Source organism: Armigeres subalbatus, chromosome 2, assembly GCF_024139115.2.
Source record: "Armigeres subalbatus isolate Guangzhou_Male chromosome 2, GZ_Asu_2, whole genome shotgun sequence".
Lineage (NCBI taxonomy): Eukaryota > Metazoa > Arthropoda > Insecta > Diptera > Culicidae > Armigeres > Armigeres subalbatus.
In genome coordinates, this window is record NC_085140.1 from 281,223,858 (window position 1) to 281,251,797 (window position 27,940).

Here is a 27,940-nt window from a genome sequence, read left to right on the forward strand (position 1 = left end):
GTTACGATCAAAATCAATCGATCAGGTTGGAGATGATTTGAAAAGTCTAGATAAACTACCGCCAAGGACCGAGCAGAATAGAGAGGACTATTACGGACAGCAAAACAGAGATCATGATATCATATAAGATATTGAACAAAAGTTTCGCAGAAATAGGTCTCATATTTTGTAATTGTTATCTTAGAACACAGACAATTTCATGAAAAGAAAAATCCACTGCTTACAAATACACCCGATTCTTTTTTTACACGGGGGATGCGTTCCGTGTAAAAAAAAGTTTTCAGTTCAAAATTTGAAAATCCGTGTAAAAAAAGTTTTATCATTTCTCGACGAATCATGCAAACTGGAGCAACTTTGCAAAAATTTTGTATGGGATTTTTTTGTCGACAAAATAAATTTCCGGGTTTTTCCCGGTTTTCCTGGTAGGCCGTCCAAAATTTTCCCGGAAAACTAAAAAGTACCTGATAATGTGCAATCAAAGTTAATTGCCTATATTCCGAAAACTCATATGTGAATATGAACATTATGTGGAAGATAGGACGAGCTCGGTGGTCTAGTGGCTACCACTTCTGCCTTATAAGCAGGAGGTCGTGGGTTCAATTCCAGGCTCGTCCCTTTCCTACTTTGTATTTCTATCTTAGTTCTTCTGTGTTTTGCGTTCTACCAAAACGATTCCTACTGTTATAACCTTCCACACAATCCCAAAACCAACCATGGCACCTATGAGAGGTCGTAGAGTTCTCCGTATCTTCCTTAAGTAGGTGTCCAATTAACTATCCTTCCCTTCCTCAGCATTCGCAAGGACGTGGCCAGGACAGATCTCGACTATTGGAGAGTGTATTGCTTCAATCTAAGAGATAGTGATGTAGTCCCAAATCAATATCTGTGGTAACGGATGAAAAGTGATGCTACTCTCATACAATAGTCTCGGCTTGTACCACCTACGAATTTGTGCGAATTGCTCAATGCTAATGCTAATGCTAATGAACATTATGTGGAAGATATTAATTTGACAAATGTATTGCAGGTAACCACTTTCTCTTGGATGAAACTGAGGGACGTGGGTTCGTTTAATTTTAATTTTTAATTTTTTTTTATTTCACTTTCAGCCCAAGGCTGGCTCGTCTCGTAGGAAAAAAATCAGAATATTGTACCTGATAATGTTTTGATAATATTATGTAAAAAATGTATTTTATTAGAACGAAGAGAATAGTTTCTTGGTATATACAATGTTCAACATCATTTCCAGTATCAATTAAGTTATTTTATAATCAGCATTGTGTTCTAACATTCTAACAGAGTGCTGCAAAAAACTTTAAGCTCTACCTCTTGCTTCGTCCAAAAAGCTTTTGAGATATTGATTGTAGTCTAGAACCTATGTGGCCATACTCCTTGAAAATAATGAAAAGCGCCAATTAGGGAAAAAATATAAAAATATTTCAACATGGTTTATTGATGAGTCATTTATCCATTTTTATCTAAATAATGTTCATATGTCTAATGGTTTCTCTACCTTCTCGCATTGATAGTCAAACAGTTGCTGTAAAAAAGCAAGCTAGGACTTCATTTTCAGTAAACCTTGAGCTTCTTGAACTTGATTGACTGCCCGTTGACTGCTACTACATTATTCACTCGCCCACTGCAAGCCGATGGAAACGGTATGGAAGTCCATTTCTTTTTCTAGCGATTGCTAGAACATGAGAAATATATAAAGAAAGAATATAAAGTAGCAGGAATGAGACGAGCCTGGTATTGAACCCACGACCTCCTGCATATGAGGCAGAAGCGATAGCCATATGACTACCAAGCTCGTCAAAACCTTATTTTTAGTAAACCTATCGTCTAAGCCCAGATAGATTAATCCACCTTGGCGTTGGTGGTGCCTTTCTAGCACATGATTAAAAAAAATAAAAAAGGGATCAGAAAGGCATCAATATCAATTTTGGAGAACAAATTCCATTATTTCCATCAATTCACATATATTTGCGTTAATTTGAATGCATTGCAGTAATTTATGAAAAAAAAATCGATGTTTCTAAATTTATTTCCTAAGGGGAACCCTTGGCAAAAAATAAGGTTTTTCAGTATCTCCGGAAGCGAAAAACTAAGCCGCGTTCTGCGTCGCATGCAACTTGTTGAGAGCAAATCGTATAATGCCTAATACTAAAAAGTGTGTCTCACATTTTTGTGCACACACACATACATACATACACACATACAGACATCACCTCAATTCGTTAAGCTGTTAAATATCTTGGCTGTGCATATGCACAGCATATGTTTCGAAATGGACAAATTGATATGAAATTTGCGAAAAAGAATCCACGTGTCTTGGAGGGACTCGAACCCTCAACCTCCTACTCTCTAGATAGGCGTAATAACCCCTACACAACAAGACCACTTAAAGGTCACGTTTGCGGAAAAGCCATCAGAATCCGAGTACCAACCTCCACCGCGGTTAGCTCTCTTTTTTGCAAATTGAATATCTTTCGGATGCTTGATTTGTCCAATCTCCACATGTGCTTTACTATTGTATACCCACAGCCAAGCGAGTGCACATTGTTTATTAAACGAGAGGATCGCACTCCATGCCCTCCAAAAGCACATGTGGAGATTGGACAAATCAAGCATCCGAAAGATATTCAATTTGCAAAAAAGAGAGCTAACCGCGGTGGCAGGCCTGGTAGCGATGAATGCCATTCAAAATAGTGACTTAGTGACCAACGATGACTAAAAAAGTTACCAAATAGTGACTTTTAGTTTCAGGAAAAGTGACCAAATAGTGACTTTTGCAAAAAGTTTATAGCCAGATAGTGAGCTACAAGTTGCATTAGCATTGTTACGGTGTAATTCGTAGACTAAAAACTATGTAGCGATACTCATGTTTATCCTTAATCCTTATCTAGAATGCTATCATGAATCAGAAAAAGACAAAAACTAGAAAAAAATTAAGAGCATGAAGATTACTACTACGCCTATCTTCACGGTAACCAGGAAAAGGATGGAACTTAGCAAGAGGTCATCGCCTTAGCGACACCCTCATAAGTACCACGGAGTTGGATATTGGGGAAGGTATTCGTTGGTTAAGCCAGAAGCTTGCAGTTTGACCATGATAAATCATATTTAGTCACACCACAAAAAAGTATATATCAGCCGTCACGGAAACAGGTAGTGAGTTACAAGTTTATAATTTCAGCAACGATTTTGAAGCAATTACAGCATTGTGGTAATAATGTTTAATATAATAATATGAGCTCGAAGTTTTCCAATGATCTAATTGATTCCTAGACAGAGAATTATTTGAACTCACAAAGCTTATAAATCTTTAGTAGTTAAAAACTTAAAGAAATTAAAATAATGAAGAAATTTATAAAATACGATTTTCCAGCAACAGCTACACCCAACCGGCGGATGTTAGATTTTCTAACAATTATGTATAAGAATCTACCAAAACCTGTATAAGAACTGGGCATATGCGAAAATGTTAGATTCTTATTCAAGTATTGTATAAGAATCTAACAATTTTGTAAGCTTTTCTAACAATATTTGTTTGATAGCTTGCATTTTTTGTATAAGAATCTAACAATTTCGCAAATGCCCAGTTCTTATACAGGTTTTGGTAGATTCTTATACAGAATTGTTAGAAAATCTAACAACCGCCGGTTGGGTGTAGATTTTTCCAATAACAGTAGGAGCTTAAAGTGGGTGAAGGAGTTGACAATGCAATACGCGTCTCCATGCACGCCTCATACCAAAATACTGATTCGCCGATGCGTGTTGCGTTGTTCCCTAAGAGCTGCCAACTAAAAGGCGGTTTGCCTCATGAGTTTTCCGGCAACGTAACATAGCCTATTTTTTTTAATGTTATTATCAATATAATTGAAATTTTATAAAATTTTTAGATAGAATCGGCTAGCTATATTGTTTAATTGTTGTATGAGGTAAAACTACCTATGAAGAACGGTATTGCTAAGACATCAAAACAGTCTTTGCTTAGGTATGGTCGACCAATCCTTTCAATTGTTTTTTATGGGTATTTGTATGAACTTCGTGTGAAAAGCAACTCGGTCTCTGTAAGAATTCTTAATAGGAAGTTAATTTAATGCAACTTAAACTGATTGAAACTCACAAAGTTGCGGATAGTTGCAGCTGCAATGCACATGATTTGATAGGGTACACCGAAAACAACGATTCCGTTGATGTTTTATGGTGGTATTCGTTGGAACTATTTTCTGAGCTCCAAATTACTTTGAGTTTAGGAAACTTTTTCGATTTCAACGAATTCAACATTTCTGTTTCTCGCATACAAGGTCTAACTTAACTGATATTTTGTTTGCAATACAATAATTTTTGCTTAATATTAGATATTTGATTTACGAGTTGTGGCTTCGTGCAGTAAAAAATCTGTAGGAACGTTTCATGGACCTTGTTATTTGAGGGAAATTTCTGATTAATTTATGCCTAACCATTCATATAAGTTTTTAAGCATATCATGTGTGCATATCACATGTGAGTCATGTGACTGTTCTCTATGCTTCCAACATACGTTCACAGAACAGGGACTATATGGTCAGGGTTCAGCCAAACCGCACCAAGCGGCTTTTCGACTGACTTGTGATATTTTGTTCGTAAAAGGACAACGGAAATAGTTTCATATCAATTTAAACGTACATTTGCTGTAGGATATCCTCAGGTATGGGGTTGAGGAATATCCGATACAATTTACCATCAATTATATCTGCTAAACGAAAGTTTGAGCAAAAAAATCGGTAATTTTTCGTTGGCGCTTGGTGCGTTTTGGCTGAACCCCGACCATATACAAATACTTTTATGTGCATAATATGCTAGAATACGAATTTTCAAAATTTAATTTTTGTCTATGAGTCTATGACCTTTTGTGGTTGGTCCGCAACTCGATTTTGCAAAACCTGTTTTTTACTTACGGTAAAAACACTGTCTAGCCTGGCCTGTGCCAGAATTACTTTTGACAACAATCATAAACAATTTTAAAGAACTTTATGTCATATTATCGTTCATTATTTTCCCTGACATAGAGAAACCTCGCTCGACATCGGCGTTGTCATGTGATGCAGCTAAAACTGTGTTCAATATCTTAGTTACAGGAATGAATTTATGTTTATCTGTAGCAGTTTTTTGATAAAAAAAACTGGATTCTACACTACTCAATTCTGTACTCTGTAGTCTAGGTCTAAAATTCAATTCAATATTTTAACAAATTCCATTCGTGAAGAGCAAGACCATAGTTGACCTGAATCGAAAGTAACCTGGCGATTCTTACAATACACCTCCGGAAACAATTATAAAGCATTCGCTGATGTTCATACAAAATGGTCACGTTTGTGGATCAAAGTCTTAATATCTAGCGATTTAATTGAGGACATTTTGGCATCCCATTTTGGGTGTACACTTGGCGCTTTTAGCATAATACTTCAAATTTATACATTGCTACCAGATTTACATTTGATTCGGTTGATAATAAAAGTAGGTACAAATGATTTTTATTTTGATCTTTTTCCAATAGGCGGTGCAAAAATAGTGACTTTAGTGACCGTTTTCCGAAAAAATAGTGACTTTAGTGACTTTTGGATGCAAATAGTGACTTTTTAGAGACTAGCCTCAAAATAGTGACCAAGTCACTAAAAAGTGACTCGCTACCAGGCCTGCGGTGGAGGTTGGTACTCGGATTCTGATGGCTTTTCCGCAAACGTGACCTTTAAGTGGTCTTGTTGTGTAGGGGTTATCACGCCTATCTAGAGAGTAGGAGGTTGAGGGTTCGAGTCCCTCCAAGACACGTGGATTCTTTTTCGCAAATTTCATATCAATTTGTCCATTTCGAAACATATGCTGTGCATATGCACAGCCAAGATATTTAACAAAAAATGGTTTTCGTACGGCCGAGTTGCCGAATAATATGCAATTAATCGTTAAGCTGATTCGATTGGTATATAACACTATGGGTCTCTGAGCTTTCTATCATTAATTCGCTTTTTGACCGGTCCAATAGCCTTCCCATATACTAAGTATTATAAAACGAGAAATTATAATATGTAAAAGAAAGACAAAAAGAGTTCTTCATTGTTCTGTACTCGATACTGTCGAAAGATCTTATATTTTTGCAGTACCTTAGGCACACCTTTCTTAGGCGTACCTTCTTAGCTGAACTGTATTTTTTACTTTCAAATAGATTGTGAAATAAAGATAGGAAGGTTGAACAGTTTAGGTGAGTTTAGTGTGTCAAAAATGAATCAAATTACAGTATTAAACGACAAGCGACAGTAAACTGGTACCTGGAAATGTGCGTAGATTACAGGAAGCTCCCAGAAATTTCTAAAAAATCTCATGGACTTCACAAAATTTTCTGAAATTATGAAAGCAGTCAGCACACACTTAGTTTTAATTTCTGCAGCTCGGCAAAAATCCACACAGCCATTTGCCAGCAAAATAAATAACTGATATTCCAGCAAAAATGGCGTTTGATCGCTGATTTTCTGCCAATTATTTGCTGACTTTCAGCAATCTTGAAAAATAACATGTTTGCTGTTGCACGGCTTTGGGAAGATCCATTAACGCTAAAATTGGGCATTTTTAAACACCCCCCCCCCTCCCTATGTCACACTTTTTACATGAAACATCTGAAAATTGTGTATGGACCGTCACACTTTACTCAATCAACCCCCCCTCCTTCCTCTTTGCGTTACGTAATTTGTGAACGCCCCCTTTGCGAATCTCGGTAAAAGTTTAACATTTTGCTGAGATCCCGGTAAAAAAAAAATAAGTTTGTAGGAATCTTCGAATTTATGTCAGAATATTGTACAAGCAGTAAGGATTGCTGATAAAATTTAAGAAAAAAGTATTCCAAGTCCTAGGGGAAAAGACGGCTTTGGCAGGTTTTGATCTATTATTGTCAGGGGGGTTTTGTCGACCAAATTTTATGAAATTTTGCCACAATATTCTTTGATATGCAAAAAATGTTTAGGCCAAATTTGAGCATAATCAATCATAAAAAACCCAGCTGACAATAATAGAACAAAACCTGCCAAAGCTGTCATTCCCCCTACGACTTTTCGAAATCCAGCCTCAAATTCAAGTGTTTTAACGTTATTAGCAAATCTGCTTTTTTTTACAAAAATAATTAAAGAATTAACATACTTTTGGGATATAAATTTAATGTCAATTTGCAAAGAATATAAATGTGGAGATATTCCCGGTAACTTGATCAAATTCCCGGGTTTTTCCCCGGTGATTTCAAAATCATATGTTTTTCCCGATTTTACCGGATTCCCGGGTGAGTGGCCGCCCTGTGAGTTTATGAGGGCGTGGCTTCGGTGAGAAAATTCGCGCTTTTGATGCGGTGATGCAATGATCATTGACGATGATGACGATAACTGTACACGATGGAGAGCATGCTTTTTTAGTTGGGAGAATAAAATTTTGGGGAATAAAACAACACCACAGCAATGATGATGATGAATAAAAAATGGAAGAAATTATTTGGTTTTCGTTCGCTTCAAACGCGAACAGTTCCAAAGATAAAAAAAATCAATCTCGCCACCGATGCCAAAAGGGGCAAGCCAGAGTAAATGCGACGCGACGCGACAGTGCAATTTGAGAGCCTGTTGATAATGATTGTTATTCTTTTACGTGAGTCGCGTCGCATCGCATCGCTTGTCGCGTTTACTCTGGCTTGCCCCTAAAGCGTGAACCGGATACCTGGGATTCCCACAATATCCCCGGCAATAGTAGCAAACGATGTCATGTATTTAGTGTGCAGTATATGAGGTAACAAAAATATAATACAATTAACTCTCTAGTTACCAAAATCGCCTTTAGACTGATGTTTTAGTTTTCAAATAATTATAATTCAAATTCATTTAGTTAACATTGAAGTCAATCAATGTGTATTTCAAAGTAACTTGAAGGTTAATTAAAAAATTATAGCAATTTTTATGAAATGTTTATTTCGTGAGTTGGTTTTATTTTTATATTTTAGTATTCAAATTCGTATTACTTTGATGAGTGAAATATTTGTAGTTAATATTCTTCCACAATTGATCCGATATCATGAAGAGCTAAGAAGATACATAATACTTTTGGTATGATGGAAATTATGTCCAAGTATAAAAAACTATTGCAACAAAATTCTAAAAACTCAAAATCTGAATTTTACAAAAAGGAAGTAAAAAAATGGTTTTGAGCGAATACGGACATTTGGGTCTTAGAGGGTTAGAGGAAACAATTGGAACTCTCTCATTAGGTTCAAGTGTCCGTTTTATCCATCTCCATCAACCAACTGCGCGATTCAGCAGGATTCGTCAACAACGACGACCACAGAAACGATTTTTCCGGCGATTTTCAGTAGATGGTAGTATAAGTTAAGAAGTTCGATTCGATTGTTTCTTCTTCCGGACGCGAAATACTGTTCTTGTTTATAACTTAGAGCGAGAAAAAAAACACAAATAGCTGGCGAGAAAAAGAACCGTAACAGGAAAATCTAGTGTCAATCGTTCACGGCGACGCCTACTCGATCTCTCTCCGAAGGGCGTCCGCCTTGATGCCGAAAAAAATCTGCTAGAAATCCGAAGGCAATCCGCAGGGGTTTCAGAAGGGAATCCGCCGGGTTTCCACAATGAACCGGCCAGGATTTCGAAGGAAATCCACCGGGATTCCATAGGAATTCCTTAACAGAACCCGTTGAAATTTCCAGAAAAAATCTGTTGGAATGCCCAATCGGGATCCGTGGAGATTCCCAAACGAGATCCGTCTGGATTCCCTAAATAAGATCCGTTTGGATTCATAAATGAGATTGGTTTGGATTCTCAAACGGGATCCGTTGGGATTCCTACACGGAGTCAGTTGAGATTGATAAACGATATCGGTTGTGCTTCCCAAACGCAATCGGTTGGGATTTCCAAACGGAATCAGTTGAAACTCGTTAACTAAATCGGGAGGGATTCCCAAACGAATAAGTTGATATTCCTGAACGGAATCGGTTGGAATTCCAAAACGGATTTTGTTGGGATCCCCAAATGGTTTCTAAACTAAATCGGAATCGTTTGGAATTCCCAAACGGAATCGGTTCGGATTCCTAAACTAAATCTGTTAGGTTACCCAAACGAAATCGGTTGAGATTTCCAAGCGGAAACGGTTGAGATTCCCAAACGAAATCGGTTGGAATTTCAACGAAATCGTTTAGGATTCGCATACTGAATCGGCTTGGTTTCTTAAACAGAATAGGTTGGGATACCCAAACGGAAACGGAATCAGTTGGGATATCGAAACTAAATCGGTTGGGATTCTCAAACGAAATCGGTTGGGATTCCAAAACGGAATCAATTGGTATTCCCAAATAAAATTAATTGTGGTTCCCAAACGGATTCCCAAACAGAATCGGTAGAGATTTCCAAATGGAATCGGTCGGGATTCCCGAACAGAATTGGTTGAGATTTCCGAACGGAGTCGGTTGACATCCACAAACGAAACCGGTTGGGATCATTAAACGAAGTTGGTTAGCATCCTTAAACGGAATTGGTTGGAATTCCTAAACGGAATCGGCTGGTAATTACAAACGGGGCCGGTTAGGATCCTCAAATGGTAACGGTTGTGATTTCCAAACTGAATCGGTTGGGGTTAACTAACGGAGTCGCTTGGGATCCTTGAAAGGAATCCGTTAAAACTATCAAAAGCAATCGGTTGGAATTCCTAAATGGAATCTTTTGGGATTCTCAAACGGAATCCATTGAACATCCAGAAAGCGGTCGGATTTCAGGAGAATTCAAAATTCTATAAAACTATAAATGATTAACAGATTCTAAAAGTCTTATGTTTTAAAATCCAACTAATCTCTTCCATGCTCACAAGTCATTTCTCCCGCCCGCGCAAGAGAAAGCTCCCTCAACTGGTGCACTTTGCTCCGAAGCGCTGTTCTCCGAAAAAAAAAGTGGGGGATGAATGTGCTTTGTTTTAAAAATAAAAATATTCATTCTGTTTTGTCTACGACTGGAGCGCTGTGGAGCTTTGCTTCGTCCACGTTGACACCGTTTTATTATTACGACTGTTCTTATGAATTATCCCGCGCGCGCGCTCCTTTCGTTGCGCAGTTTCGGTCCACTTTTTTGTTGCTGGCATCTTGCTTCAATCATGCAATTGTGCAGCCAGCAATAATAATGTTGCCCGGTGCTTTTGCAGCGAGAAGGCACGTGTCGCTTTTGTCATCGTCATTCTACACAACGTCTGAAGGCTTTCGCGCTGCACCTGCATACAACAAACGTGCTGCATAGGGCAAGGTGGAGTTTGCTTCCGTTTCAAAATTGGCTCTCCGAAGCAAAAGTCTCATGGTGCACAGATATTGGGTATAGTTGAAAAGTGCCATAATTTACGGGTGTCGATTAAATTAAATTTTGAACCTTCAATCATTGTGGCGCATTTTGCCGAGCATTGATTGGCCACACTTGGTTGGGTTTTGGAATGGGTCGTCGTCGATGCCGTTGCCATTGCCGCCAGCGGTGATCAACGGAAACTAGGACTTACTGTGGATCGGTTTGCAAAAACAGAGGGAGGTGACCCTTAAAATCTTGAAACATTTTGGAACATTTCCAGAACAATAGTTACAAGGTGGCCACTGAAATTCGATATTCAAATTCCCGGTTTTTTCCGCTTTTCCCGATAAATTTTGTCAAATTTCCCTGGTTTTTATTGGAGAGTTTTGGCACTTTAGCTAGGTGTTTTATTTTCTGACCAAACCACTAATCAGTTTTATATCGAAGGAACTGATAATTTGTAACGAACCTTTGAAATAGACACAATAAATTAACAATAACGTGTTACACGAAGTGTTTTTAAATCAATTGGCAACTAAAATCAACTAAACTCGTGTGCAACGTGGCCATGTAGTGTTAGTGTCGACGACATTTAATCGATATGGTAATACCATATTGGGCTGCAAAATGGTGGGTTGACATCAATGAAGGAGCGCCCAACAGAGCTCTGGTCCCCACAAGTTCCTATCTCACGCTTCCACGGGTCGTCCGATAACAAAAGACCACCAGCTAAGGGTTGTGTACTGTAGCTGGTAGTGCAGCCTGGGCACTGTTGTCCTTCTGACATCAACTAAAGTGAGAAGGTACGCCTCGAGCGTCTGTTCACCCGGAGGTGCGGCTCAAACAGCGTCTGCCTGGTACCCAGCAGCTGATCAACGAAATGCTGTATCGCGTTAGCATCAACGAAATGCTGTATCTGTGGCAGCCCCACCAGCGCGATGTAGGTAACGCGACCCCGGTAAGGTAGCATACTGGAGCCTCTCAACCACCACGAAAAATTGAGATAGAAGAAAAAGAGAACGTTAATTTTGGCAACCGACCCGGCAACGAAATAAAGACTATGATTGGAAACTCGGTACCTGGAGTGTCAGGACCCTAAATGAACCTGGACGAGTGAGCCTTCTGGCTCGTGAACTGCAGAAGGTTGGAGTGAACGTGGCCGCTATTCAAGAAGTCCGATGGCATAGATCCGGAGAACGCGAATTCCGAGCCGTGGACCCCACGACCAACACTGCATAGTCGAGTCAAGTACGAGACACTGAAGACGGCCTTACTGTTGAGGTCGAAATACGTATCTGTCAGGATACAATTAAGTGGTGGAATTCAATGGGATTGTTTAAACTCGTCTTATGACAGGTGACTGCATTCAAGTATAACATCTATCACAGTGGCGGCGGAAAAGCAGAGCATGGAGTTGGTTTCGTAGTGATGGGCAAGCAGATAAAGCGAGTGATGCGGTGGAAACCCATTAACGAACGAATCTGTGTGTTGAGGATACGGGGCAAATTCTTAAATTACAGCCTAATCAACGTTTACGCACCGACAAACGATAAATCCGACGACGTGATGGACACGATTTATGAATGTCTTGATAAAGCCTATGGAGAGTGCTCAAAGCATGACGTGAAAATTGTTATCGGAGACGCTAACGCTCAGGTCGGTAGAGAGGACTTTTTCCGTCCCATAATTGGTAGGGAGAGCCTTCACTCCGCTACCAATGACAACGGCCTACGGCTAGTAAATTTCGCTGCTGCCGGAGGGATGGCCATCATTAGCACCTACTTTGCACGAAAGAATATCCGAAAGCACACCTGGAGACACCCAAATGGTGAAACTTGCAACCAGATCAACTATGTTCTGGTGGTTGGGCGCCATTTTTCAGATGATATCGATGTGCGGACATTCAAAGGTCCGAACATTGACTCTGATCACTACCTCGTTGTCAATAAAATTCGATCACGGTTGTCAACTGTATCACAGCGATCGATGCGTTACAATATCCAGCGATTGTCGGCGGAAGGAGTACCGCCAGAAGCTCGACGAACGGATAAGTGCAATCAACGTTAGCGGCAACATCAACGATCTATGGGAGTCGATCCATGGAGCGGTGAGCACAACAGCACGAGAAGTGGTAGGCACTGCACAGAGGCGACCCAGGACGGGTTGGTTCGATGTGGAGTGTCAGAGAGTGACAGACGAGAAGAACGTTCCCAGAAGCCGGATGTTGGTATCGGGTACCCGATCGAATAGAGGTCGGTACAAGGAAGCAAGAACAGCCGAAAAACGAACCCACTGCAGTAAGAAGAAATAATTTGAAGAACAAGTGATTAACAAGGCGAAGGAAAAAATGGAGCAGAACGATATGCGGAGGTTCTATGAGTCTGTCAATGGCGTGCGGAGATGACAGCGCCGTCTCCCGTCATGTGCAACGGCCAACAAGGGAATTTGCTGACAGATAAAACCGAAGTGGCTGCCAGGTGGAAGCAACACTTCGAGACTTTGTTGAATAGTGGAAGTGACGGTGCATCGGTGAACAGAATAAATGTTAGCGACGATGGACAAGCTGTGGAGTCGCCTACACTAGATGAGGTTAAAAAGCTGTTAAAGGGCTGAAAAACAATAAGGCTGCGGGGAAGGACCAGCTCCCGGCTGAACTTCTCAAACATGGCAGTGAGCAGCTTTATGAAGTTCTGCACCATATTATGTCGAAAATATGGGAAGACGAGGAAATGCCTGCTAGCTGGTTGGACGGCCTCATTTGCCCTCTCTTTAAGAAAGGGCACAGACTGGAGTGAGCCAATTACCGAGGAATAACCCTCCTTAATTCGGCGTACAAAATTATGTCCCGTGTTCTGTTCAACAGATTGAGACCGCTGGAAGAGTCCTTCGTCGGCGAATGCCAAGCAGGTTTTCGTGAGGGCCGATCAACGACGGATCGGATGTTTACCCTGAGACAAATCCTTGATAAATTCCGGGAGTACAACTTGCAGACACATCATCTGTTTATCGATTTCAAGGCGGTGTACGATTCAGTGAAACGGAATGAATTATGGCAAATTATGCTTGAACATGGTTTTCTGGCGAAACTGATACGGCTGATTCGTATAACGTTAAACAGATCGAAATCAAGTGTAAGGGTTGCGGATGAAATATTGACGTCATTTGTTACCTTAGATGGATTAAAGCAGGGTGATGCACCCTCGAATCTACTGTTCAATATAGCGCTCGAGGGAGCGATTAGGAAAGCTGGTGTGCAAAGAAGCGGTACCATTATCACAGAGGCGCCTCGTCCATACGTTCTACCTGTTCATGGAACAGGTAACCATTTTTAGTTCAGTAGTAGGACACTAATGTCCTTACAATTAATTTCTAAGCAAATAATTACCCAGTAAAATTTTTAAACAAAGTTTCACGTAATACTTCCAATGATGGTTTAATATCTAACGAAACAAAATATTGCGTAGACAGATCAACTCAACGCCACATGCTTGGCGTACAGTAACAGTCGCATTGCACCTAAATATGTGTTTCTCCGACGGATAACAGCACACCACATCACATAGAAAGCTTTTGCCAGTCGTACGATTCATGATAAAGAACCAACAGCAGCGCTGCCAGAAGTCAAATTTAAAGTCTTGCGCCATGACAAAAGTTTTGAAATAATTTCCTTCTTGGTATGCTCACTCGTTCACCGCGCGCGGAGAACCAGCGTGAGCGTTGCCAGCTTTCTTCGTTTCCTCACATCACCCTCTTTCGCATGCGAAGCAGACACGTTTAGATGCAAGCTCTGATATGTTGCGCAGGAGTCCAACCCGTTCGACGCGCTGCGAGAACAATCAACGACGCGACGTACCTTCGGTTAGACTCGGTCGGAGTGTCGGGCTGTGCTTTGCCGAAAGGCACACCGCGCACGCTTTCGTTCATACTTCGATGATTGGGAACGGTTTGTTTTTCTTTTTTCTCCTGATGATTATGCATCATAAACAACTCAGCATCAAGAACAATATTAAATTAATGTTTGAGTTTTCGAAAGAGACATCAAAATTTGATTATTATAAAATATTATAAAATTGAATTATTTAATGTTTTTTTTTTTCCAAATAATCAAAATCAATCAACTTAGAGAAAAAGGCATAGTTTTCACAAAATTTGAAAAACTAAATAACTCGAAAACATTTCAGTGGACTGGGGTCGCATCAAATGATGATACTAATAATGGTTAATTACATTTCTTTCATAACAACAAAATATGTGAAAGTTTTTAAATGCTAGAGGCGATGGGTCCTGTGCACCCATCCAATGGTGGAAAGAGCCGATTTGAAAGATCTCTATTCTGAGCAATATCCAGTTATTGTCAACTGTTACCAAGTTAGATTTCAGACGACTCAGGAGAGTTTTAAATTTAAAGTGCATCTTAATTTAAAACATTTTTGGAACAAAAGAGATTAATAAGCTGTTTATTGTTTTGTAAATCCTTTCTATTTAAATTGTTTTTATTTTTTCTAATGTTTGGTTACGTTGCACAAGAAAAGGTTGTAATATTAGATTAAATACACAATTTTCATTCAAAACCACTCTGCTTGATGCATATTTTTTAGCAGGCTGGTAGAACAGGTGTACCAAAAATTCACGAGACGCCCCTGCATTATCACAAGATCGCATATGCTCCTGGGATTTGCGGACGATATCGATATTATCGGGATTCGGGATTGATCGCCGTGCCGTAAAAGAGGCTTTTGTGCCTTTTAAGAGAGAGACAGCGAGGATTGGACTCACGATCAATACCAGCAAAACGAAGTACATGGTCGCTGGCAATCAACGTGGATTCATTAGTGGTGGTGGTAGCGAAACGGTGCTGGATGGTAACAAATTTGAAGTGGTAGAAGAATTTGTGTATCTTGAAACATTAGTGACGTACGATAATGATGTTACCCGCGAGGTGAAAAGGCGTATTGCAGCTGGGTCATTCCATATGAAGTGACCGAGAAAAAATGCAAACGTGCAATCGACTTTCTTAGAATTGAATGAAATTTTGACCAATTGTTTATGTATGGGTTATACCCCAAAAACCCAAATTTCGTGGTGATTGGACCTCCCCACGATTAATAAGACCATCCCCCTTTTCAGACAAATGTATGAAACTCATCATATTGTTTTGTACATATCTCTGGAACTGTGAGGTCTATAATGAATCTAAGGTAACCATTCGAAAGAAGATTTTAATTCAAAATAATTTGTTGATGTGCAGTGTTGCCAAATTAACAATTTTTAAGTTTTTGTGTGAAAAATGCATTTTTTACGCAATGAGTATATTTTTATTCAGGAAATAACCTCACCAACGTGTTCTTTGACCATTTTTACATTGGAAGCACTTAAAACCCCGAGGTACTATGTTCCGATTTTGAGATACAGGATTTTAAAAATGAAAAATCCTTTTTTCACTGTGAACATTGAAGATTTTTTTACTGATTTCCAAACAAACACACATATAGGCATTGACACATACATACCACGCATACACAGCTCGATTGATTGCTTCCCCACTTACAGCATTGCGTTTGAAATTTATATGGAGATTAGTATGGGAAAATGTATTTTTTTTGCATTTTTGCTCCTAGCGGCTTTATTTTATCGTTAATTCAATCATCTGACTCAATACTAGGAAGCTGTCCGAAATCCATTTTGACGTAGGTTCCATCGACGATGAGCAGGATTATCAACGTGGGTGTGCAGACTTTTTTCTTTCCCTTCGGCTTCCATCTGGAATAATTTTTGACACGCTGCCCGAAACTTCGTGACATTTATACCACAGCAAGTGGGCGCATAGATAGACAAACCGCTGTGAAAGAATTCTTGCAGCGGTCACTTTCCGTGCCGCTGCAATACAATAAATGATTCCGGATTCTAAATGGACATGGCTTTAGCAGGTGAAATAATATAGTATCTATGAGAGTAATAGTTTAATGGTACGCTCTACAACAGAATCTATGACAAAAGGTCGAAAGACAAAAGGTCGAAAGGACAAAAGGTCGAAAGACAAAATGTCGAAAAGACAAAAGGTCGAAAGGACAAAAGGTCGAAAAGACAAAACGTCGAAAGGGACAGAAGGTCGAAAGGACAGAAGGCCGAATGAGACAAATGGTCGAAAAGGACTAAAGGTCGAAAGGGACAAAAGGTCGAAAAGGACAAAAGGTCGAAAGTGATAAAAGGTCGATCAAGAAAAAGTTGATAACAAGTTTTGTGTATTCCAAAGGAATTTGTGAAATGCATTTAACTTCAAGCAGAAATAACATACTTATCTCATTAATCAAAGTTGAAGAATGAGCAATTTTCAAAGAAGGATTAATTACTATGAAACAATATTATGAATATCTAGATAGTTCTGTTAGAGATAAAATAGATTGTTGAATTTGGAAATGAATAAAACTTGTATAGATCGAGACAGAGTTGTTCTATACAGTTGGCAAAAAATTGTCCTTTTATTTTTCACTATTTTTAACAAATAAATAAAATTCATTCAATGAGTGCAATAATAGATGGATATCTAGGTTTTCTAAATGTCATTTTAATCTGTTAAAACAGTGCACGCCTCAGCCACGCAGACGCGTGTATTTAAAATACATCTGCGTGTAATACACGCCGGTGTATTTGATGTGCGGCGTGCGCCATTTTGACAAATCGAAGTGACATTTAGAAAACTAAAACATCCATCTATTAGTTGTACTCACTGAATGAATTTTATTTAATTGTTAAACATTGTGAAAAATAAAAAAGCAGAGTTTTTGCCAACTGTGTAGGCCAACTCTGATGCGAGATTGATTCTCTCCGTTTCAGTTTCTTGTCTATTTCGACCTTTTGTCCCTTTCGCCTTCTTGTTTTTTTTTGTTTCTTTCGACCTTTTGTCCCATTCGACGTTTTGTCCCGTTCGACGTTTTGTCCTTTCGACCTTTTGTCCCTTTCGACCTTTTGTCCCTTTCGACCTTTTGTCCCTTTCGACCTTTTGTCCTTTTCGACCTTTTGTCCCTTCGACCTTTTGTCTTTCGACGTTTTGTCTTTCGACCTTTTGTCCTTTCGACCTTTTGTCTTTCGACCTTTTGTCTCTAACCCCTACAACAATACAGAAAAGCTATTGCTTCCAAAGTGACTACGTTGCCAAGTACATTATTTTCTACTCAAAGGCTCAAGTTACATGTTTTACAATTTATTTTAAGAAAACAGGGTATGTAAAGGGTAAAGGTTCGGTATGCATAACAAAATCTTATGTGATTGATAAGTTCCATATGAATCATATAACATTCAGAACTCCATAACTTGAGAACGGCTCATAGTACCTTGGGGTTTCGAGTGTTTCTTATTCAAAATTTTCTGGAGAACACGATGCTGGTGTTATTTTCCAAATAAAAATAAACTCATTGGCAGAAAAATACGATTTTATACTTAAAACGCAAAAACAATAGAGTTTCTACTTAAAATCGAAATTTTTATCAAAAAGTTTGAAGAATTCTCTTCAAAATGCATGAAAAGAAGTTTTTTGTAGCTTCAAAACTGTCCGGGATATGAGTTGTTCAAAAATATGGTTTTTACAAATCGTCAAAAACGGGGGGTGCTCCCATTTGCCGAGGGGTTGTCCAATCATCAAATAAATTTGGATTTTTACATATAATCGATAGATAAACAAATCCACGAAATTTGATTAAAATCGGTGTAAGTCGATTACAAGTGGTTCGGTCACTTGGTATGGAATGACCCAGCTGCAAATAGGGCTTATTACGGACTTTGTAACCAGTTTAAGTCCCGTACTCTGCATACGAAAACAAAACTCGCGCTGTATACTACTCTGATTCTTCCGGTGGCTTAATACGGCCATGAAACATGGACGTTAAAGGAGGCTGAGTGGAGAGCTTTCGGAGTGTTTGAGCGTAAGGTGCTGCGGACAATACTCGGCGGTAAACAGGAGAACGGTATCTGGCGGCGTCGCATGAATCACGAGTTGTACCAGGTGTATAAAGGGCTGGATATTATTAGACTTATTCAGCACGGCAGACTACGGTGGGCTGGTCACGTTGTTCGTATGCCGGAAAAACGTCAAGCGAAGATAATATTTAGTAGAAAACCCGGAAGAGGCCGCAGGCTTCGTGGGAGGCCGCGTACACGATGGTTTTCTGCAGTTGAAGAGGACCTGGGGGCGCTCAACGTTCAGGGCGACTGAAAGCGATTGGACCAGGATCGAGTCCAGTGGAGAAGGATACTCCATTCGGCGTTGGTTCATCGGAGAGCTGTAGCCCATCAAGTATCAAGTAAGTATTCGGGACGTTCTTTTTCCCTATTATGGACCCGCCAAAATATTCCTATAATGAACACTCTCGTGTTTATTGTTTAAAGAATTGTATAAAATCATCTAATTTTACTTTCTATGGCATTTCCAATGCATGTAATCAAATCATAGGACTGTAAGGTAGGTTCTCCCGATGGAATTTCTATTAGGCATTTTACCCTAATATCCCGCAGAACATTCTTCAAATAAAGATTGGCATTGAAGTCACCAATTATGAAAAATTTGTATTTGTTGCGAGCTAGATTTTGAAGATCGATCCGATCGAATAGAGTTCGCCGCCGTACCAAACTGACAATCTACAAAACGCTCATTAGACCGGTAGTCCTCTACGGACACGAGACCTGGACGATGCTCGTGGAGGACCAACGCGCACTTGGTGTTTTCGAAAGGGAAGTGCTGCGTACCATCTATGGTGGGGTGCAGATGGCGGACGGTACGTGGAGGAGGCGAATGAACCACGAGTTGCATGAGCTGCTGGGAAAACCATCCATCGTTCAAACCGCGAAAATTGGACGACTGCGGTGGGCCGGGCACGTAGCCAGAATGTCGGACAGTAACCCGGTGAAAATGGTTCTCGACAACGATCCGACGGGCACAAGAAGGCGAGGTGCGCAGCGGGCATGGTGGATCGATCAGGTGGAAGATGACTTGCGGACCCTCCGTAGACTGCGTGGTTGGCGACGTGTAGCCATGGACCAAGCCGAATGAAGAAGACTCTTATATACCGCACAGGCCACTTCGGCCTTAGTCTGAATAAATAAATAACTAATAGATTTTGAAGATCAGCTCTTATCAAATTCCTTTGCTGCCCAGTGCACTGGAAAGGCAAGTAAGCAGCAATAAAAGAGAATTGTCCAAAATTTATTTCAACTGAAACTGCAACGTGCACATTATGAACTGATAGGAAGTTGAACAATTCATCTTCCTTACCCTTTAAAGAGCGGGCATTCCAATTTAAAATTTTCAATAAAATTATTTGTATCCATAAAAACGAAGTCCAATAATAGTTTTTTGAGTAAATTTGATACCAACCTGAACAGCTTCAGTTTTGGTATTTGCTTTGAACAGTGCATCAATAATGTGATGCAATTGTTCATACAGAAAATCAAAGTCGAAAGAAAGAAACCTGAGTCGTCAGAACGAACGTTATTTTCCGTTGAAGAATGGGTATGAAAGTCATTCATCGTCGGTAAATTTTCAGAAATAAAATTTCGCTTGCCTGTAGGCATGTTTGAAAAATTAGAATTCGACGAACTGCTCGTTACCCGGTGAGAGGAAGGAGCAAAATTTGTTCGTTGATTTTGATGGGTATGAATTGCGCGACCGGAAAATGATTGCGGATTTTGAGCGTTTGAAATATGTTTAACCGGCGAATGTGAAATTTCCCGTCATCAATTTTGCACGGGAGTTCAAAAGTTTTCTGCGTGAAGGGCATTCCCAGAAATTGGATTTATGATTGCCCCCACAATTGGCACATTTAAATTTATTGCAATCTTCTCTCACTGGACAGGCGTCCTTGGCGTGAGAAATCATGCATTTAGCATTCATTTGGCAATGTTTAGTTCCGTGACCCGTGACCCCACTTTTGGCACTAACGGCACTGAGTGGGGTTTTGAAAATTTCTCCCAGGCCTGCGGAAATGTTCCCATGTAACACGGACATGGGACATAATACAGGCCTTTTCCAAACTTTTCATATTATTTAGTTCACTTTTGTTAAAGTGAACTAAATAAAATTCTTGAGAAATACCCCTCTGGGAAGTACCAGAGCGAGATTTCTTTTTTATTTTAAATACTTGGACCGGTGAAAATCCAAGTAATCCAAAATTCAAGAAATTTCAATTTTAATCTCATCCAGTGATTTGTCATCACTGTGGAGATCTTTCAAGACGACTTTGAACAATCACTCAGTTTAGTCGTCGTACGATGAGAATTTATGCCGCTTCTCAGTTAAATCACGGAGAATAATCGGGTTAGTTTGAATCAACCATAATTTTGATTGTTTTTCAAACTACAATTTTGGTTGTTTCTAAATGTTAACTTGTAAATGCAACAAACCTTTTTGTTTGAAATTAAGTTTCTTTTTGGGTTAATTCTACCTGAAAAAATATGTCATTACCACATTGATTTTGGTTGTTTCAAACAATTTTTTTTGTTGAATTAATCTAAAATTTAGTTTTTATTAACCAATAATTAGTTTATTTGTTTCTCTTGTGATAGCTTGATACCAACATAAAATATTAGGTTGATTTAGCGTGAAGAATAAGTTGATTCAAACTCCATCTTTGTAAACTTTGAAAACAAACAAAAACTGAGTTTAGAACAAACTAAACTTTTAATTTGTTTAATTGTCAGTGAGTTTATTGCCTGACTACTGATGTGATAAAAATATAAAGAAAAAAACATAACGATCTACTCGGAAGCACCAAACCTCGGGAAAAAATTGATTTAGGCGTGATTGCAGTTTTCCTTCGGATTTTTCCAAATTGTAAGTATAACATTGCTCTAGAACTAATTCATTACCATCTTATGATAATCATGTTTGCAGGTATAATAAGTATACAGGTATATTGCTTCGGTAATGGCCGTCACACCTGGTTTGGTTTATGTACTAGTAATATCTCTTCTGATACTAGTCGCGGTAAGATTACGAAATACTAAAGTAAGCATCCTTAAATTAATCGTTTGTTTTCCTTTTTGTTTCCAATTCAAGGAGGGGCATCGATAAACATAGACATATTCGACCGGAACTATGGCGTTGTTCCCTATCAAACCGGAAACAATATTTGAGTTTGCTAAAGTATAAAACATTCATGTATTATTGAAAATAAATAAAATGATCAATTGTAAACATGATTTGTCTTTATTTCACTTTGGAAAAAGAATTCAATTTCAATGGAGAGGCAAGGGGAACAGCATGGAAACATTTGTAGCATCAAACAAAATATCTGTTTGAACCAAACAATTATTTTGCATTGTTACAGGCTGGTATTTGGTTGTATTCAGCTAAACTTTTGGCTAGAAACAACCAATAATTTAGGTTGTTTGATGAACTGTCAAAATAAAGCAACCAACAGATTGGTAAAAACAAACTAAATGTTGGTTGAATGTACTAAAAAGATGCGAAAATAATAACATAGTGTTTTAGTTAGTTTCAACTATCACCTTGGTCAAATCAAACCAAAATTTTGTTTGGTTCCAATTCAACCTAAGATATTAGTTGAAATAAGCTAGATTATGGTTGAGTTTACCATTTTTATTTCTCCGTGATATTAAAGAAGACGTTTGCGATCGTCAAAGGATCCCGGCAAAACGCGACAGTCACCCTTCCTGGCAATCTGAAATGAAACCTTGATCCCCTGAAGGTTACCCAGATTCTGATTCCTAAAGCCAGAAAACTCGGCAACAGATACCACAATTGGCGGAATCCTTTGCTTTTTCGCATGGATCGAATCACCTGGGCTAGAGGTAGATTCGATTTGCTCAAATTCGATAGGAGCTGAATTATTTTCAATGTTAGAGTTAGACGTAAAACGAAGGCACGGGTCCAAGAAAAGATCGTAACGGGATCAGTAGGTACAAATAGCGCTGAGAAGCACTGTTGAGAGCAAAGAGAACAGACAACCACACAGTACAAGAGCACAATGCGGTGTGAACCCAGCATGATTATATGGATCTACAAAACTATCGTTAAACCTTGCTTATAAGCAGTTACTACCTGACTGTCTCTCGTAATGGTTTCAATTTGAAACTTTGGAATGATCCCCTATCTTACCAAAACCCGTAATCCTGCGTAAAAAACTTGAGCAAGTCGATGCAGCTTCAAGTTACACACACGGGTCCGCGACGTTAGGCATAAGTACGTTAGGCATAAAGACGTTAGGCATAAGTACGTTAGGCATAATGGACGATAGGCATAACGGACGTTAGGCATAATGTACGTTTGGCATAATTCTGCCTTCTTTATGTAATGCAACGATGTTATCGATCATTTAGTAATCTTCGTTCGATCATTTAGTAGTTTGTCAATAACTCATTCCAGAGGCCTAATTTCAAAATGTATTGTATGGTGGACTTTTAGTGCGAAGGTTTTTCTACAACTCTTCTTAACAGGTCGATGTTCGAATTCCACTATTAAAGGAGTTACGGTGCTAGTTGCTATACTCATACTAAATGATAACAAAATATGCAATCATTTAGTCTAAGTTACTGCTACTAGCGATATAGCTCCGTTATTAGTGAAATTCAAACAACGAACTGTTAGGCAGAGTTGTAGATAAACCTTTGCACTAGAAGTCCACCATACAACACATTTTGAAATTTAGCCTCTGGAATGAGTTATTGACAAACTACTAAATGATCGAAGACAGATTACTAAATGATCGATAACATCCGTGATGTAATGGGCTGTTCTTTGGCTCATTTTATGCCTAACGTCCATTATGCCTAACGTACATTATGCCTAACGTCCATTATGCCAAACGTACTTATGCCTAACGTCTTTATGCCTAACGTACTTATGCCTAACGGGGTATACCCACACACACTACGAGCTGAGTCATCAAACAGAACAACAGGCCTGGTCACCTCGTAGACTAACAGAACTAATATGTACTACTATTGACATTTTCTTGAATTTGGTTCATTGTTTCTATGAAACGTTATGACATTGTCTTTTTTCTTCTGGGTTTATCTGGACTTTAACCATTTCTTTAAAAATCAACGCAATAGCATCCTAATTATGATACCTGTTCTTAATGTTTCTGGATTTAGTAGTTGACCCGTTCCTAGGAAATTAGGCTCTGGGAATCTTTCAGTCAATAGTTATGAAAGTACATTCCACTGCATAGCTACAATATCGTTTCAATAAAGAAAAACACAATTAGAAAAGTCGAGTCAAGTACGAGACACTGAAGACGACCACACAGTTGTGGTCGAAATACGTATCTGCAAAGATATCGAAAATTAATTGGTGGAATTAAATGGAGAGTACTTAATTCGTCTTAGACGGTTGAATACATTCCACTAAAAGAGCTAAATATATTTTCCCACAATTAGATGTCACAACCATACCCAGCATTGTATAATTGTTTGATTTGAAAAAATAGTTTAATTTTGTATGATTGAGAAAACCATGTGCTTTTAGAAGAAGATGTACACTTTCAAAAGCTTTTCGAAATCAATCCCAATTTTTAAATACATATTTGGTGGAGAATACACCACCGAATATGTATTCAAAAATGTGACGAAAAATACTCTCGTCGTAGAAGTAGTCATCATTCATTCTTTGGTAGGTATGTAATCCTGCTATCACCTGATCGCCTGCGTAGAGCTTAGGTCATTCACACTCACCTCGTTGAACGCCATCCTTCTCGCGTTTTATCCGGTGTTTCGACTCCGGAACAAAAGCCAACGAAACAGGTGCTGCTACAAAATTCCTTGAATTGCTCCTGCAGTCCTTCAACCATTCACTTGTAAATCACTTGCAGTCAGTAAACCCCCACGTGAACTGCCCAAGATTTCTCCCCCACTAACGCCGCACAAAGGTCATCGAGTGTTTGTAAATATGCAATTCAATTCGCTTTTCCTCCTACGTCACTTTTTCTTCTGTAAAGACAACAGCAATTCGCTGACACAGCCCTTTATCAGTTTCACTTTACTTCGGCTTCTTGCAATATCTGGAGCACTGATTTTGCAACGTTGGCCACCTTCATATGGCTTGTCTAGAGTCTAGACCCACTCACGAGGCTTTTCCGGCTACAGCTGGGTGACCAGCAGAATCCAATAGAACCAAAACACTGGAAAGCTGAAATCTAATTAGTTTCTCGTTTCAATTACGTAACGTCAGCTTACGATTGGCCTGGATCGCAGTCCGGTATCGGAATTCGGTGGTCAGCAGACACCGTTCCCCGTCAGTCGAAAATTTTCCTCACTTGACCAATTTTCCCGTAAACACTTCACATCGGGGAAGGGAAAAATACTGACACGAAAAAAATGCAAAATAAAGATGGAGACTACCGTTTTCTGGTTCGGGCAGCTACCTTTTACACTTCCATTCAATTTTCCAGCTGGCAAAACGGGTCACCGATCCGGAAAGGTCCCCAGCAAATTTCCCCTTCTGGATTTAAGTGAGGGAATCTGCACTGTACGCAATCACTCCCACGAGAAAACGCAAGAAATTTTCCTGCAATCAGCCGAACTACACAAAAGTATTGTACAACAGTTTCTTCACCCTTCACCACACACCACAAACACCGCGAGAAATCAGACCATTTAGCTGTCAATTCTAAATACGAAATTTTCTACACACCATCATTGAATATTTTTGAGAGCAACAGCAGCGAGAAAAAAAAACTTGTTTTTCTTCACCGTCGTCCGCCGAGAACGCACTTGCCATTTGCCAAGCGAGCACACAGAATCAAATCGCATACTGTCTCTTTCATGTACCATCCGAAAAACTGTAGAGTGAACGAAATAAAGTAATGAGACAATTTGACAGTTCGAAACATTAATTTGACAAATAAGACAGATGACAGAAAAAGATAAACAAAACTGATCTAGATCGACACGACATGATTTATAGCGAAATCCAAAATGTCAAAACGAAATTTATAGCAGTTTATTAGCGAAGACTCCAACGATTCACTCCACACTCTAATTTTCATCTACTCAGAGACTGAGTAAAATTGTTATGCCGTTCTTTTTCTCCAAAGGCAATTTTACTCAATCTCCGCTAAAAGAGGAATAGGCCTTTTCATGTGACACTGCCGAGATTGAACTTGTTTACAACCGCTGAACGACCGTGCAAGTCCGAAGCTGTCACTTTCATAGAAGAACTGTCAATTGACGATAAAATCAGCTGTTTTTAAACGTCTCGTGAAAAGGCCTATTTGTAATGGGGTCATACACATATTACATAAACACTTATGGCGTGAGAAAAGGGGGTCTATCGTTTTCTTATATGGGGGACACACTTGTGGTATTCGTACCATGGTACAAAAATCTTGAAATGAGTGCCATACCAATTATTGTCTTCATTAAAGATAGCCTTGAAATTATTTTCTTGTCGCCTTGTACCATAGTACGAATACCACAAGTGTGTGCCCCATATTAGGCTGTGAACCATTCCACCGATTCGTTTAACTTTTAGTTAAAATATGACACTTCGATGGTTATTTTCCCATCGTGGTTAAAATTTTACCCCGAAGCCGACCCATTTGAGTTTTGACAGATTGATAGTTATTCGGAACGAAATGGATTTGGCGCCAATTTTCTCACGAACAAAGTTTAACTATCGAATTGTCAAATCTAACCATGCTCCGGAGCAGGGTTATTTTTAACCACGGCGAAATAACCATCGAACTGTCAAATTTTAACTAAAAGTTAAACGAATCGGTGGAATGGTTCACAGCCTTAAGCATCATATAAATAAAATATCATTTATATGAAAAAAAATCTTACATGTGGTGAAAGGGTGTCTAAAAACCCAGAAAAATTGCTTCCGTAATAAGTGTACGGCCCCTAGAGTTAGAACTGTGTGGCCTCGTGCCATCGGGAAGGACCAGCCGAATACGATAGGTAACTGTCGGGGACAAAAATTTGAATATTGGGCTCAAACAATGCAATTAATTGTAATTATCAAGTGTCGGTCGTCCACCTTCAAAATAGAACAAACTCGCTGGTTTCCCCAGCAGTGTTCTATTCATGTTTTTCAAATTTTCAATTAAATGAAATCATCATGTTGGCTCGCATGTTGGCGCCAATATAGGCGCCGTAATTGCAAAGTGGATTGATCCGTAGATAAAATGAAGTAGATAAAACAATTGGAAAATATTTGAATCTCGTGATTCAATCGTGGTTCAAATCTGCAGAAAATAGAACGGAGCGTTATACTGCCGTCATACGCATAGTTGTCCCATGTTTGCTGGGATTTCCTATGTACATGGGACAGTTATGCGTATAACGGCAGTATACCAGTTTTATATTTTTGACATTTGGCTGGTATAAAAAAACGAATCTAGAACAGCTGCTGGGAAAATGACTGTCCCAAGAAACAATTCAGAGCCATAAATCAACAAGCTTGTTGAACAATTGTTGTATAGAAGCGATGGTAGTTGAACAATAAAGCATGTTTGAGAAGTTGTTTAATAAATGTTATACTGATTGAAATCACCGCATTAGTTCCCTGTTTTGTTGTTATTTGAATAAAGCATCGAATAAAAGTTTAACAAATGTTGCCCTAAAATTTCCCTGGCAGGGTGAAGTACAGTTATATTATTCACTGTAAATATACTTTATTCCACCAAAGTAAATCCTATTTTCTGTAATCAAGTTGATATTGAATAACATGTTTATGTGATGCTTAATAACATTTGTTAGAATTTGTTATTCAACAGCGCTCCCGAAGTTGTACAATTCAATGAAGTAATGTGTCTTATATTAGATTGAAAACCTTTGCATGTTTGGTTAATTGTAAAATAAGTTTACTGTATGATAACTGTTAATTATAGTGATGTTCTTTCAAATGTTGTTCAACACAACATAATTGCTGTTGATTCATATTGTTGACAAAATCAATTATGTCGTATCTGGCTGTGCGGATGTCACTGTGCATTGATTTTCTGTAAAAATAGATAAATCTTTCAAAAAGTTCAAAAAGAGTGATACATATCATATCAGTGGTTAATGAAAAACACCGGTTTTTGTGTAGGACGCTACAAGTACAACACAAAACAGTAGAAAATGCAGCGACATTAGCAGAACTCAAAGCTGTACCAGATCCTACGAATGGTATAAAGCTTGTTTTTGCTTAATATCATAAAATTATATAAAATAATAAATTCAGACCGAAACTGTTTGTTGTTGCTGTTTTGACAGTGATGGGCAACGGATGCGCGCACGGATTGACTTTTGGAAGCAGATTGTTTCAAAATTCATTATTCATCGATTCTTAAACTGTAATCGGGGCAACTACATTCGATGCTCATCTGAATTCATATAAACGTTGCTGTGCAAACGTTTTCAACAATATTGTTGTCATATAGGGTAAAATGCCCAATAGTGGACCCTCAACCAATAGTGGACCCTCTAGGCATTTTTTCATTATTACAGCACAATGGAAACATTTTGCTATGAAATTCCATCGGGAGAACCTACCTTACAGTCCTATGATTTGATTACATGCATTGAAAATGCTATGGAAAGTAAAATTAGATGATTTTTTACCATTCTATAAAAAATAAACACGAGAGTGTCCATTAAAGGAATAT

The 27,940-nt window shown here is 38.9% G+C and overlaps 1 protein-coding gene across 2 annotated transcripts in view; it reads right to left on the reverse strand.

The window, feature by feature from the left end:
* Positions 1–25,087, reverse strand: part of LOC134212317 (serine/threonine-protein kinase 26) — a 234,433-nt gene extending 209,346 nt beyond the window's left edge. Inside the window, exons 1-2 of one of the 2 annotated variants that reach the window (XM_062690064.1) lie at positions 24,525–25,087; positions 24,024–24,477 (exon numbers count right to left, since the gene is read on the reverse strand). In XM_062690064.1, coding sequence (XP_062546048.1) covers positions 24,024–24,038 — 15 coding nt within the window. In that variant the 5' untranslated portion in view covers positions 24,039–24,477; positions 24,525–25,087. The remainder of the gene's footprint in view (positions 1–24,023; positions 24,478–24,524) is intronic. The other variant, XM_062690065.1, reaches the window with a different exon arrangement.
* Between the last annotated feature and the right edge of the window lie 2,853 nt (positions 25,088–27,940).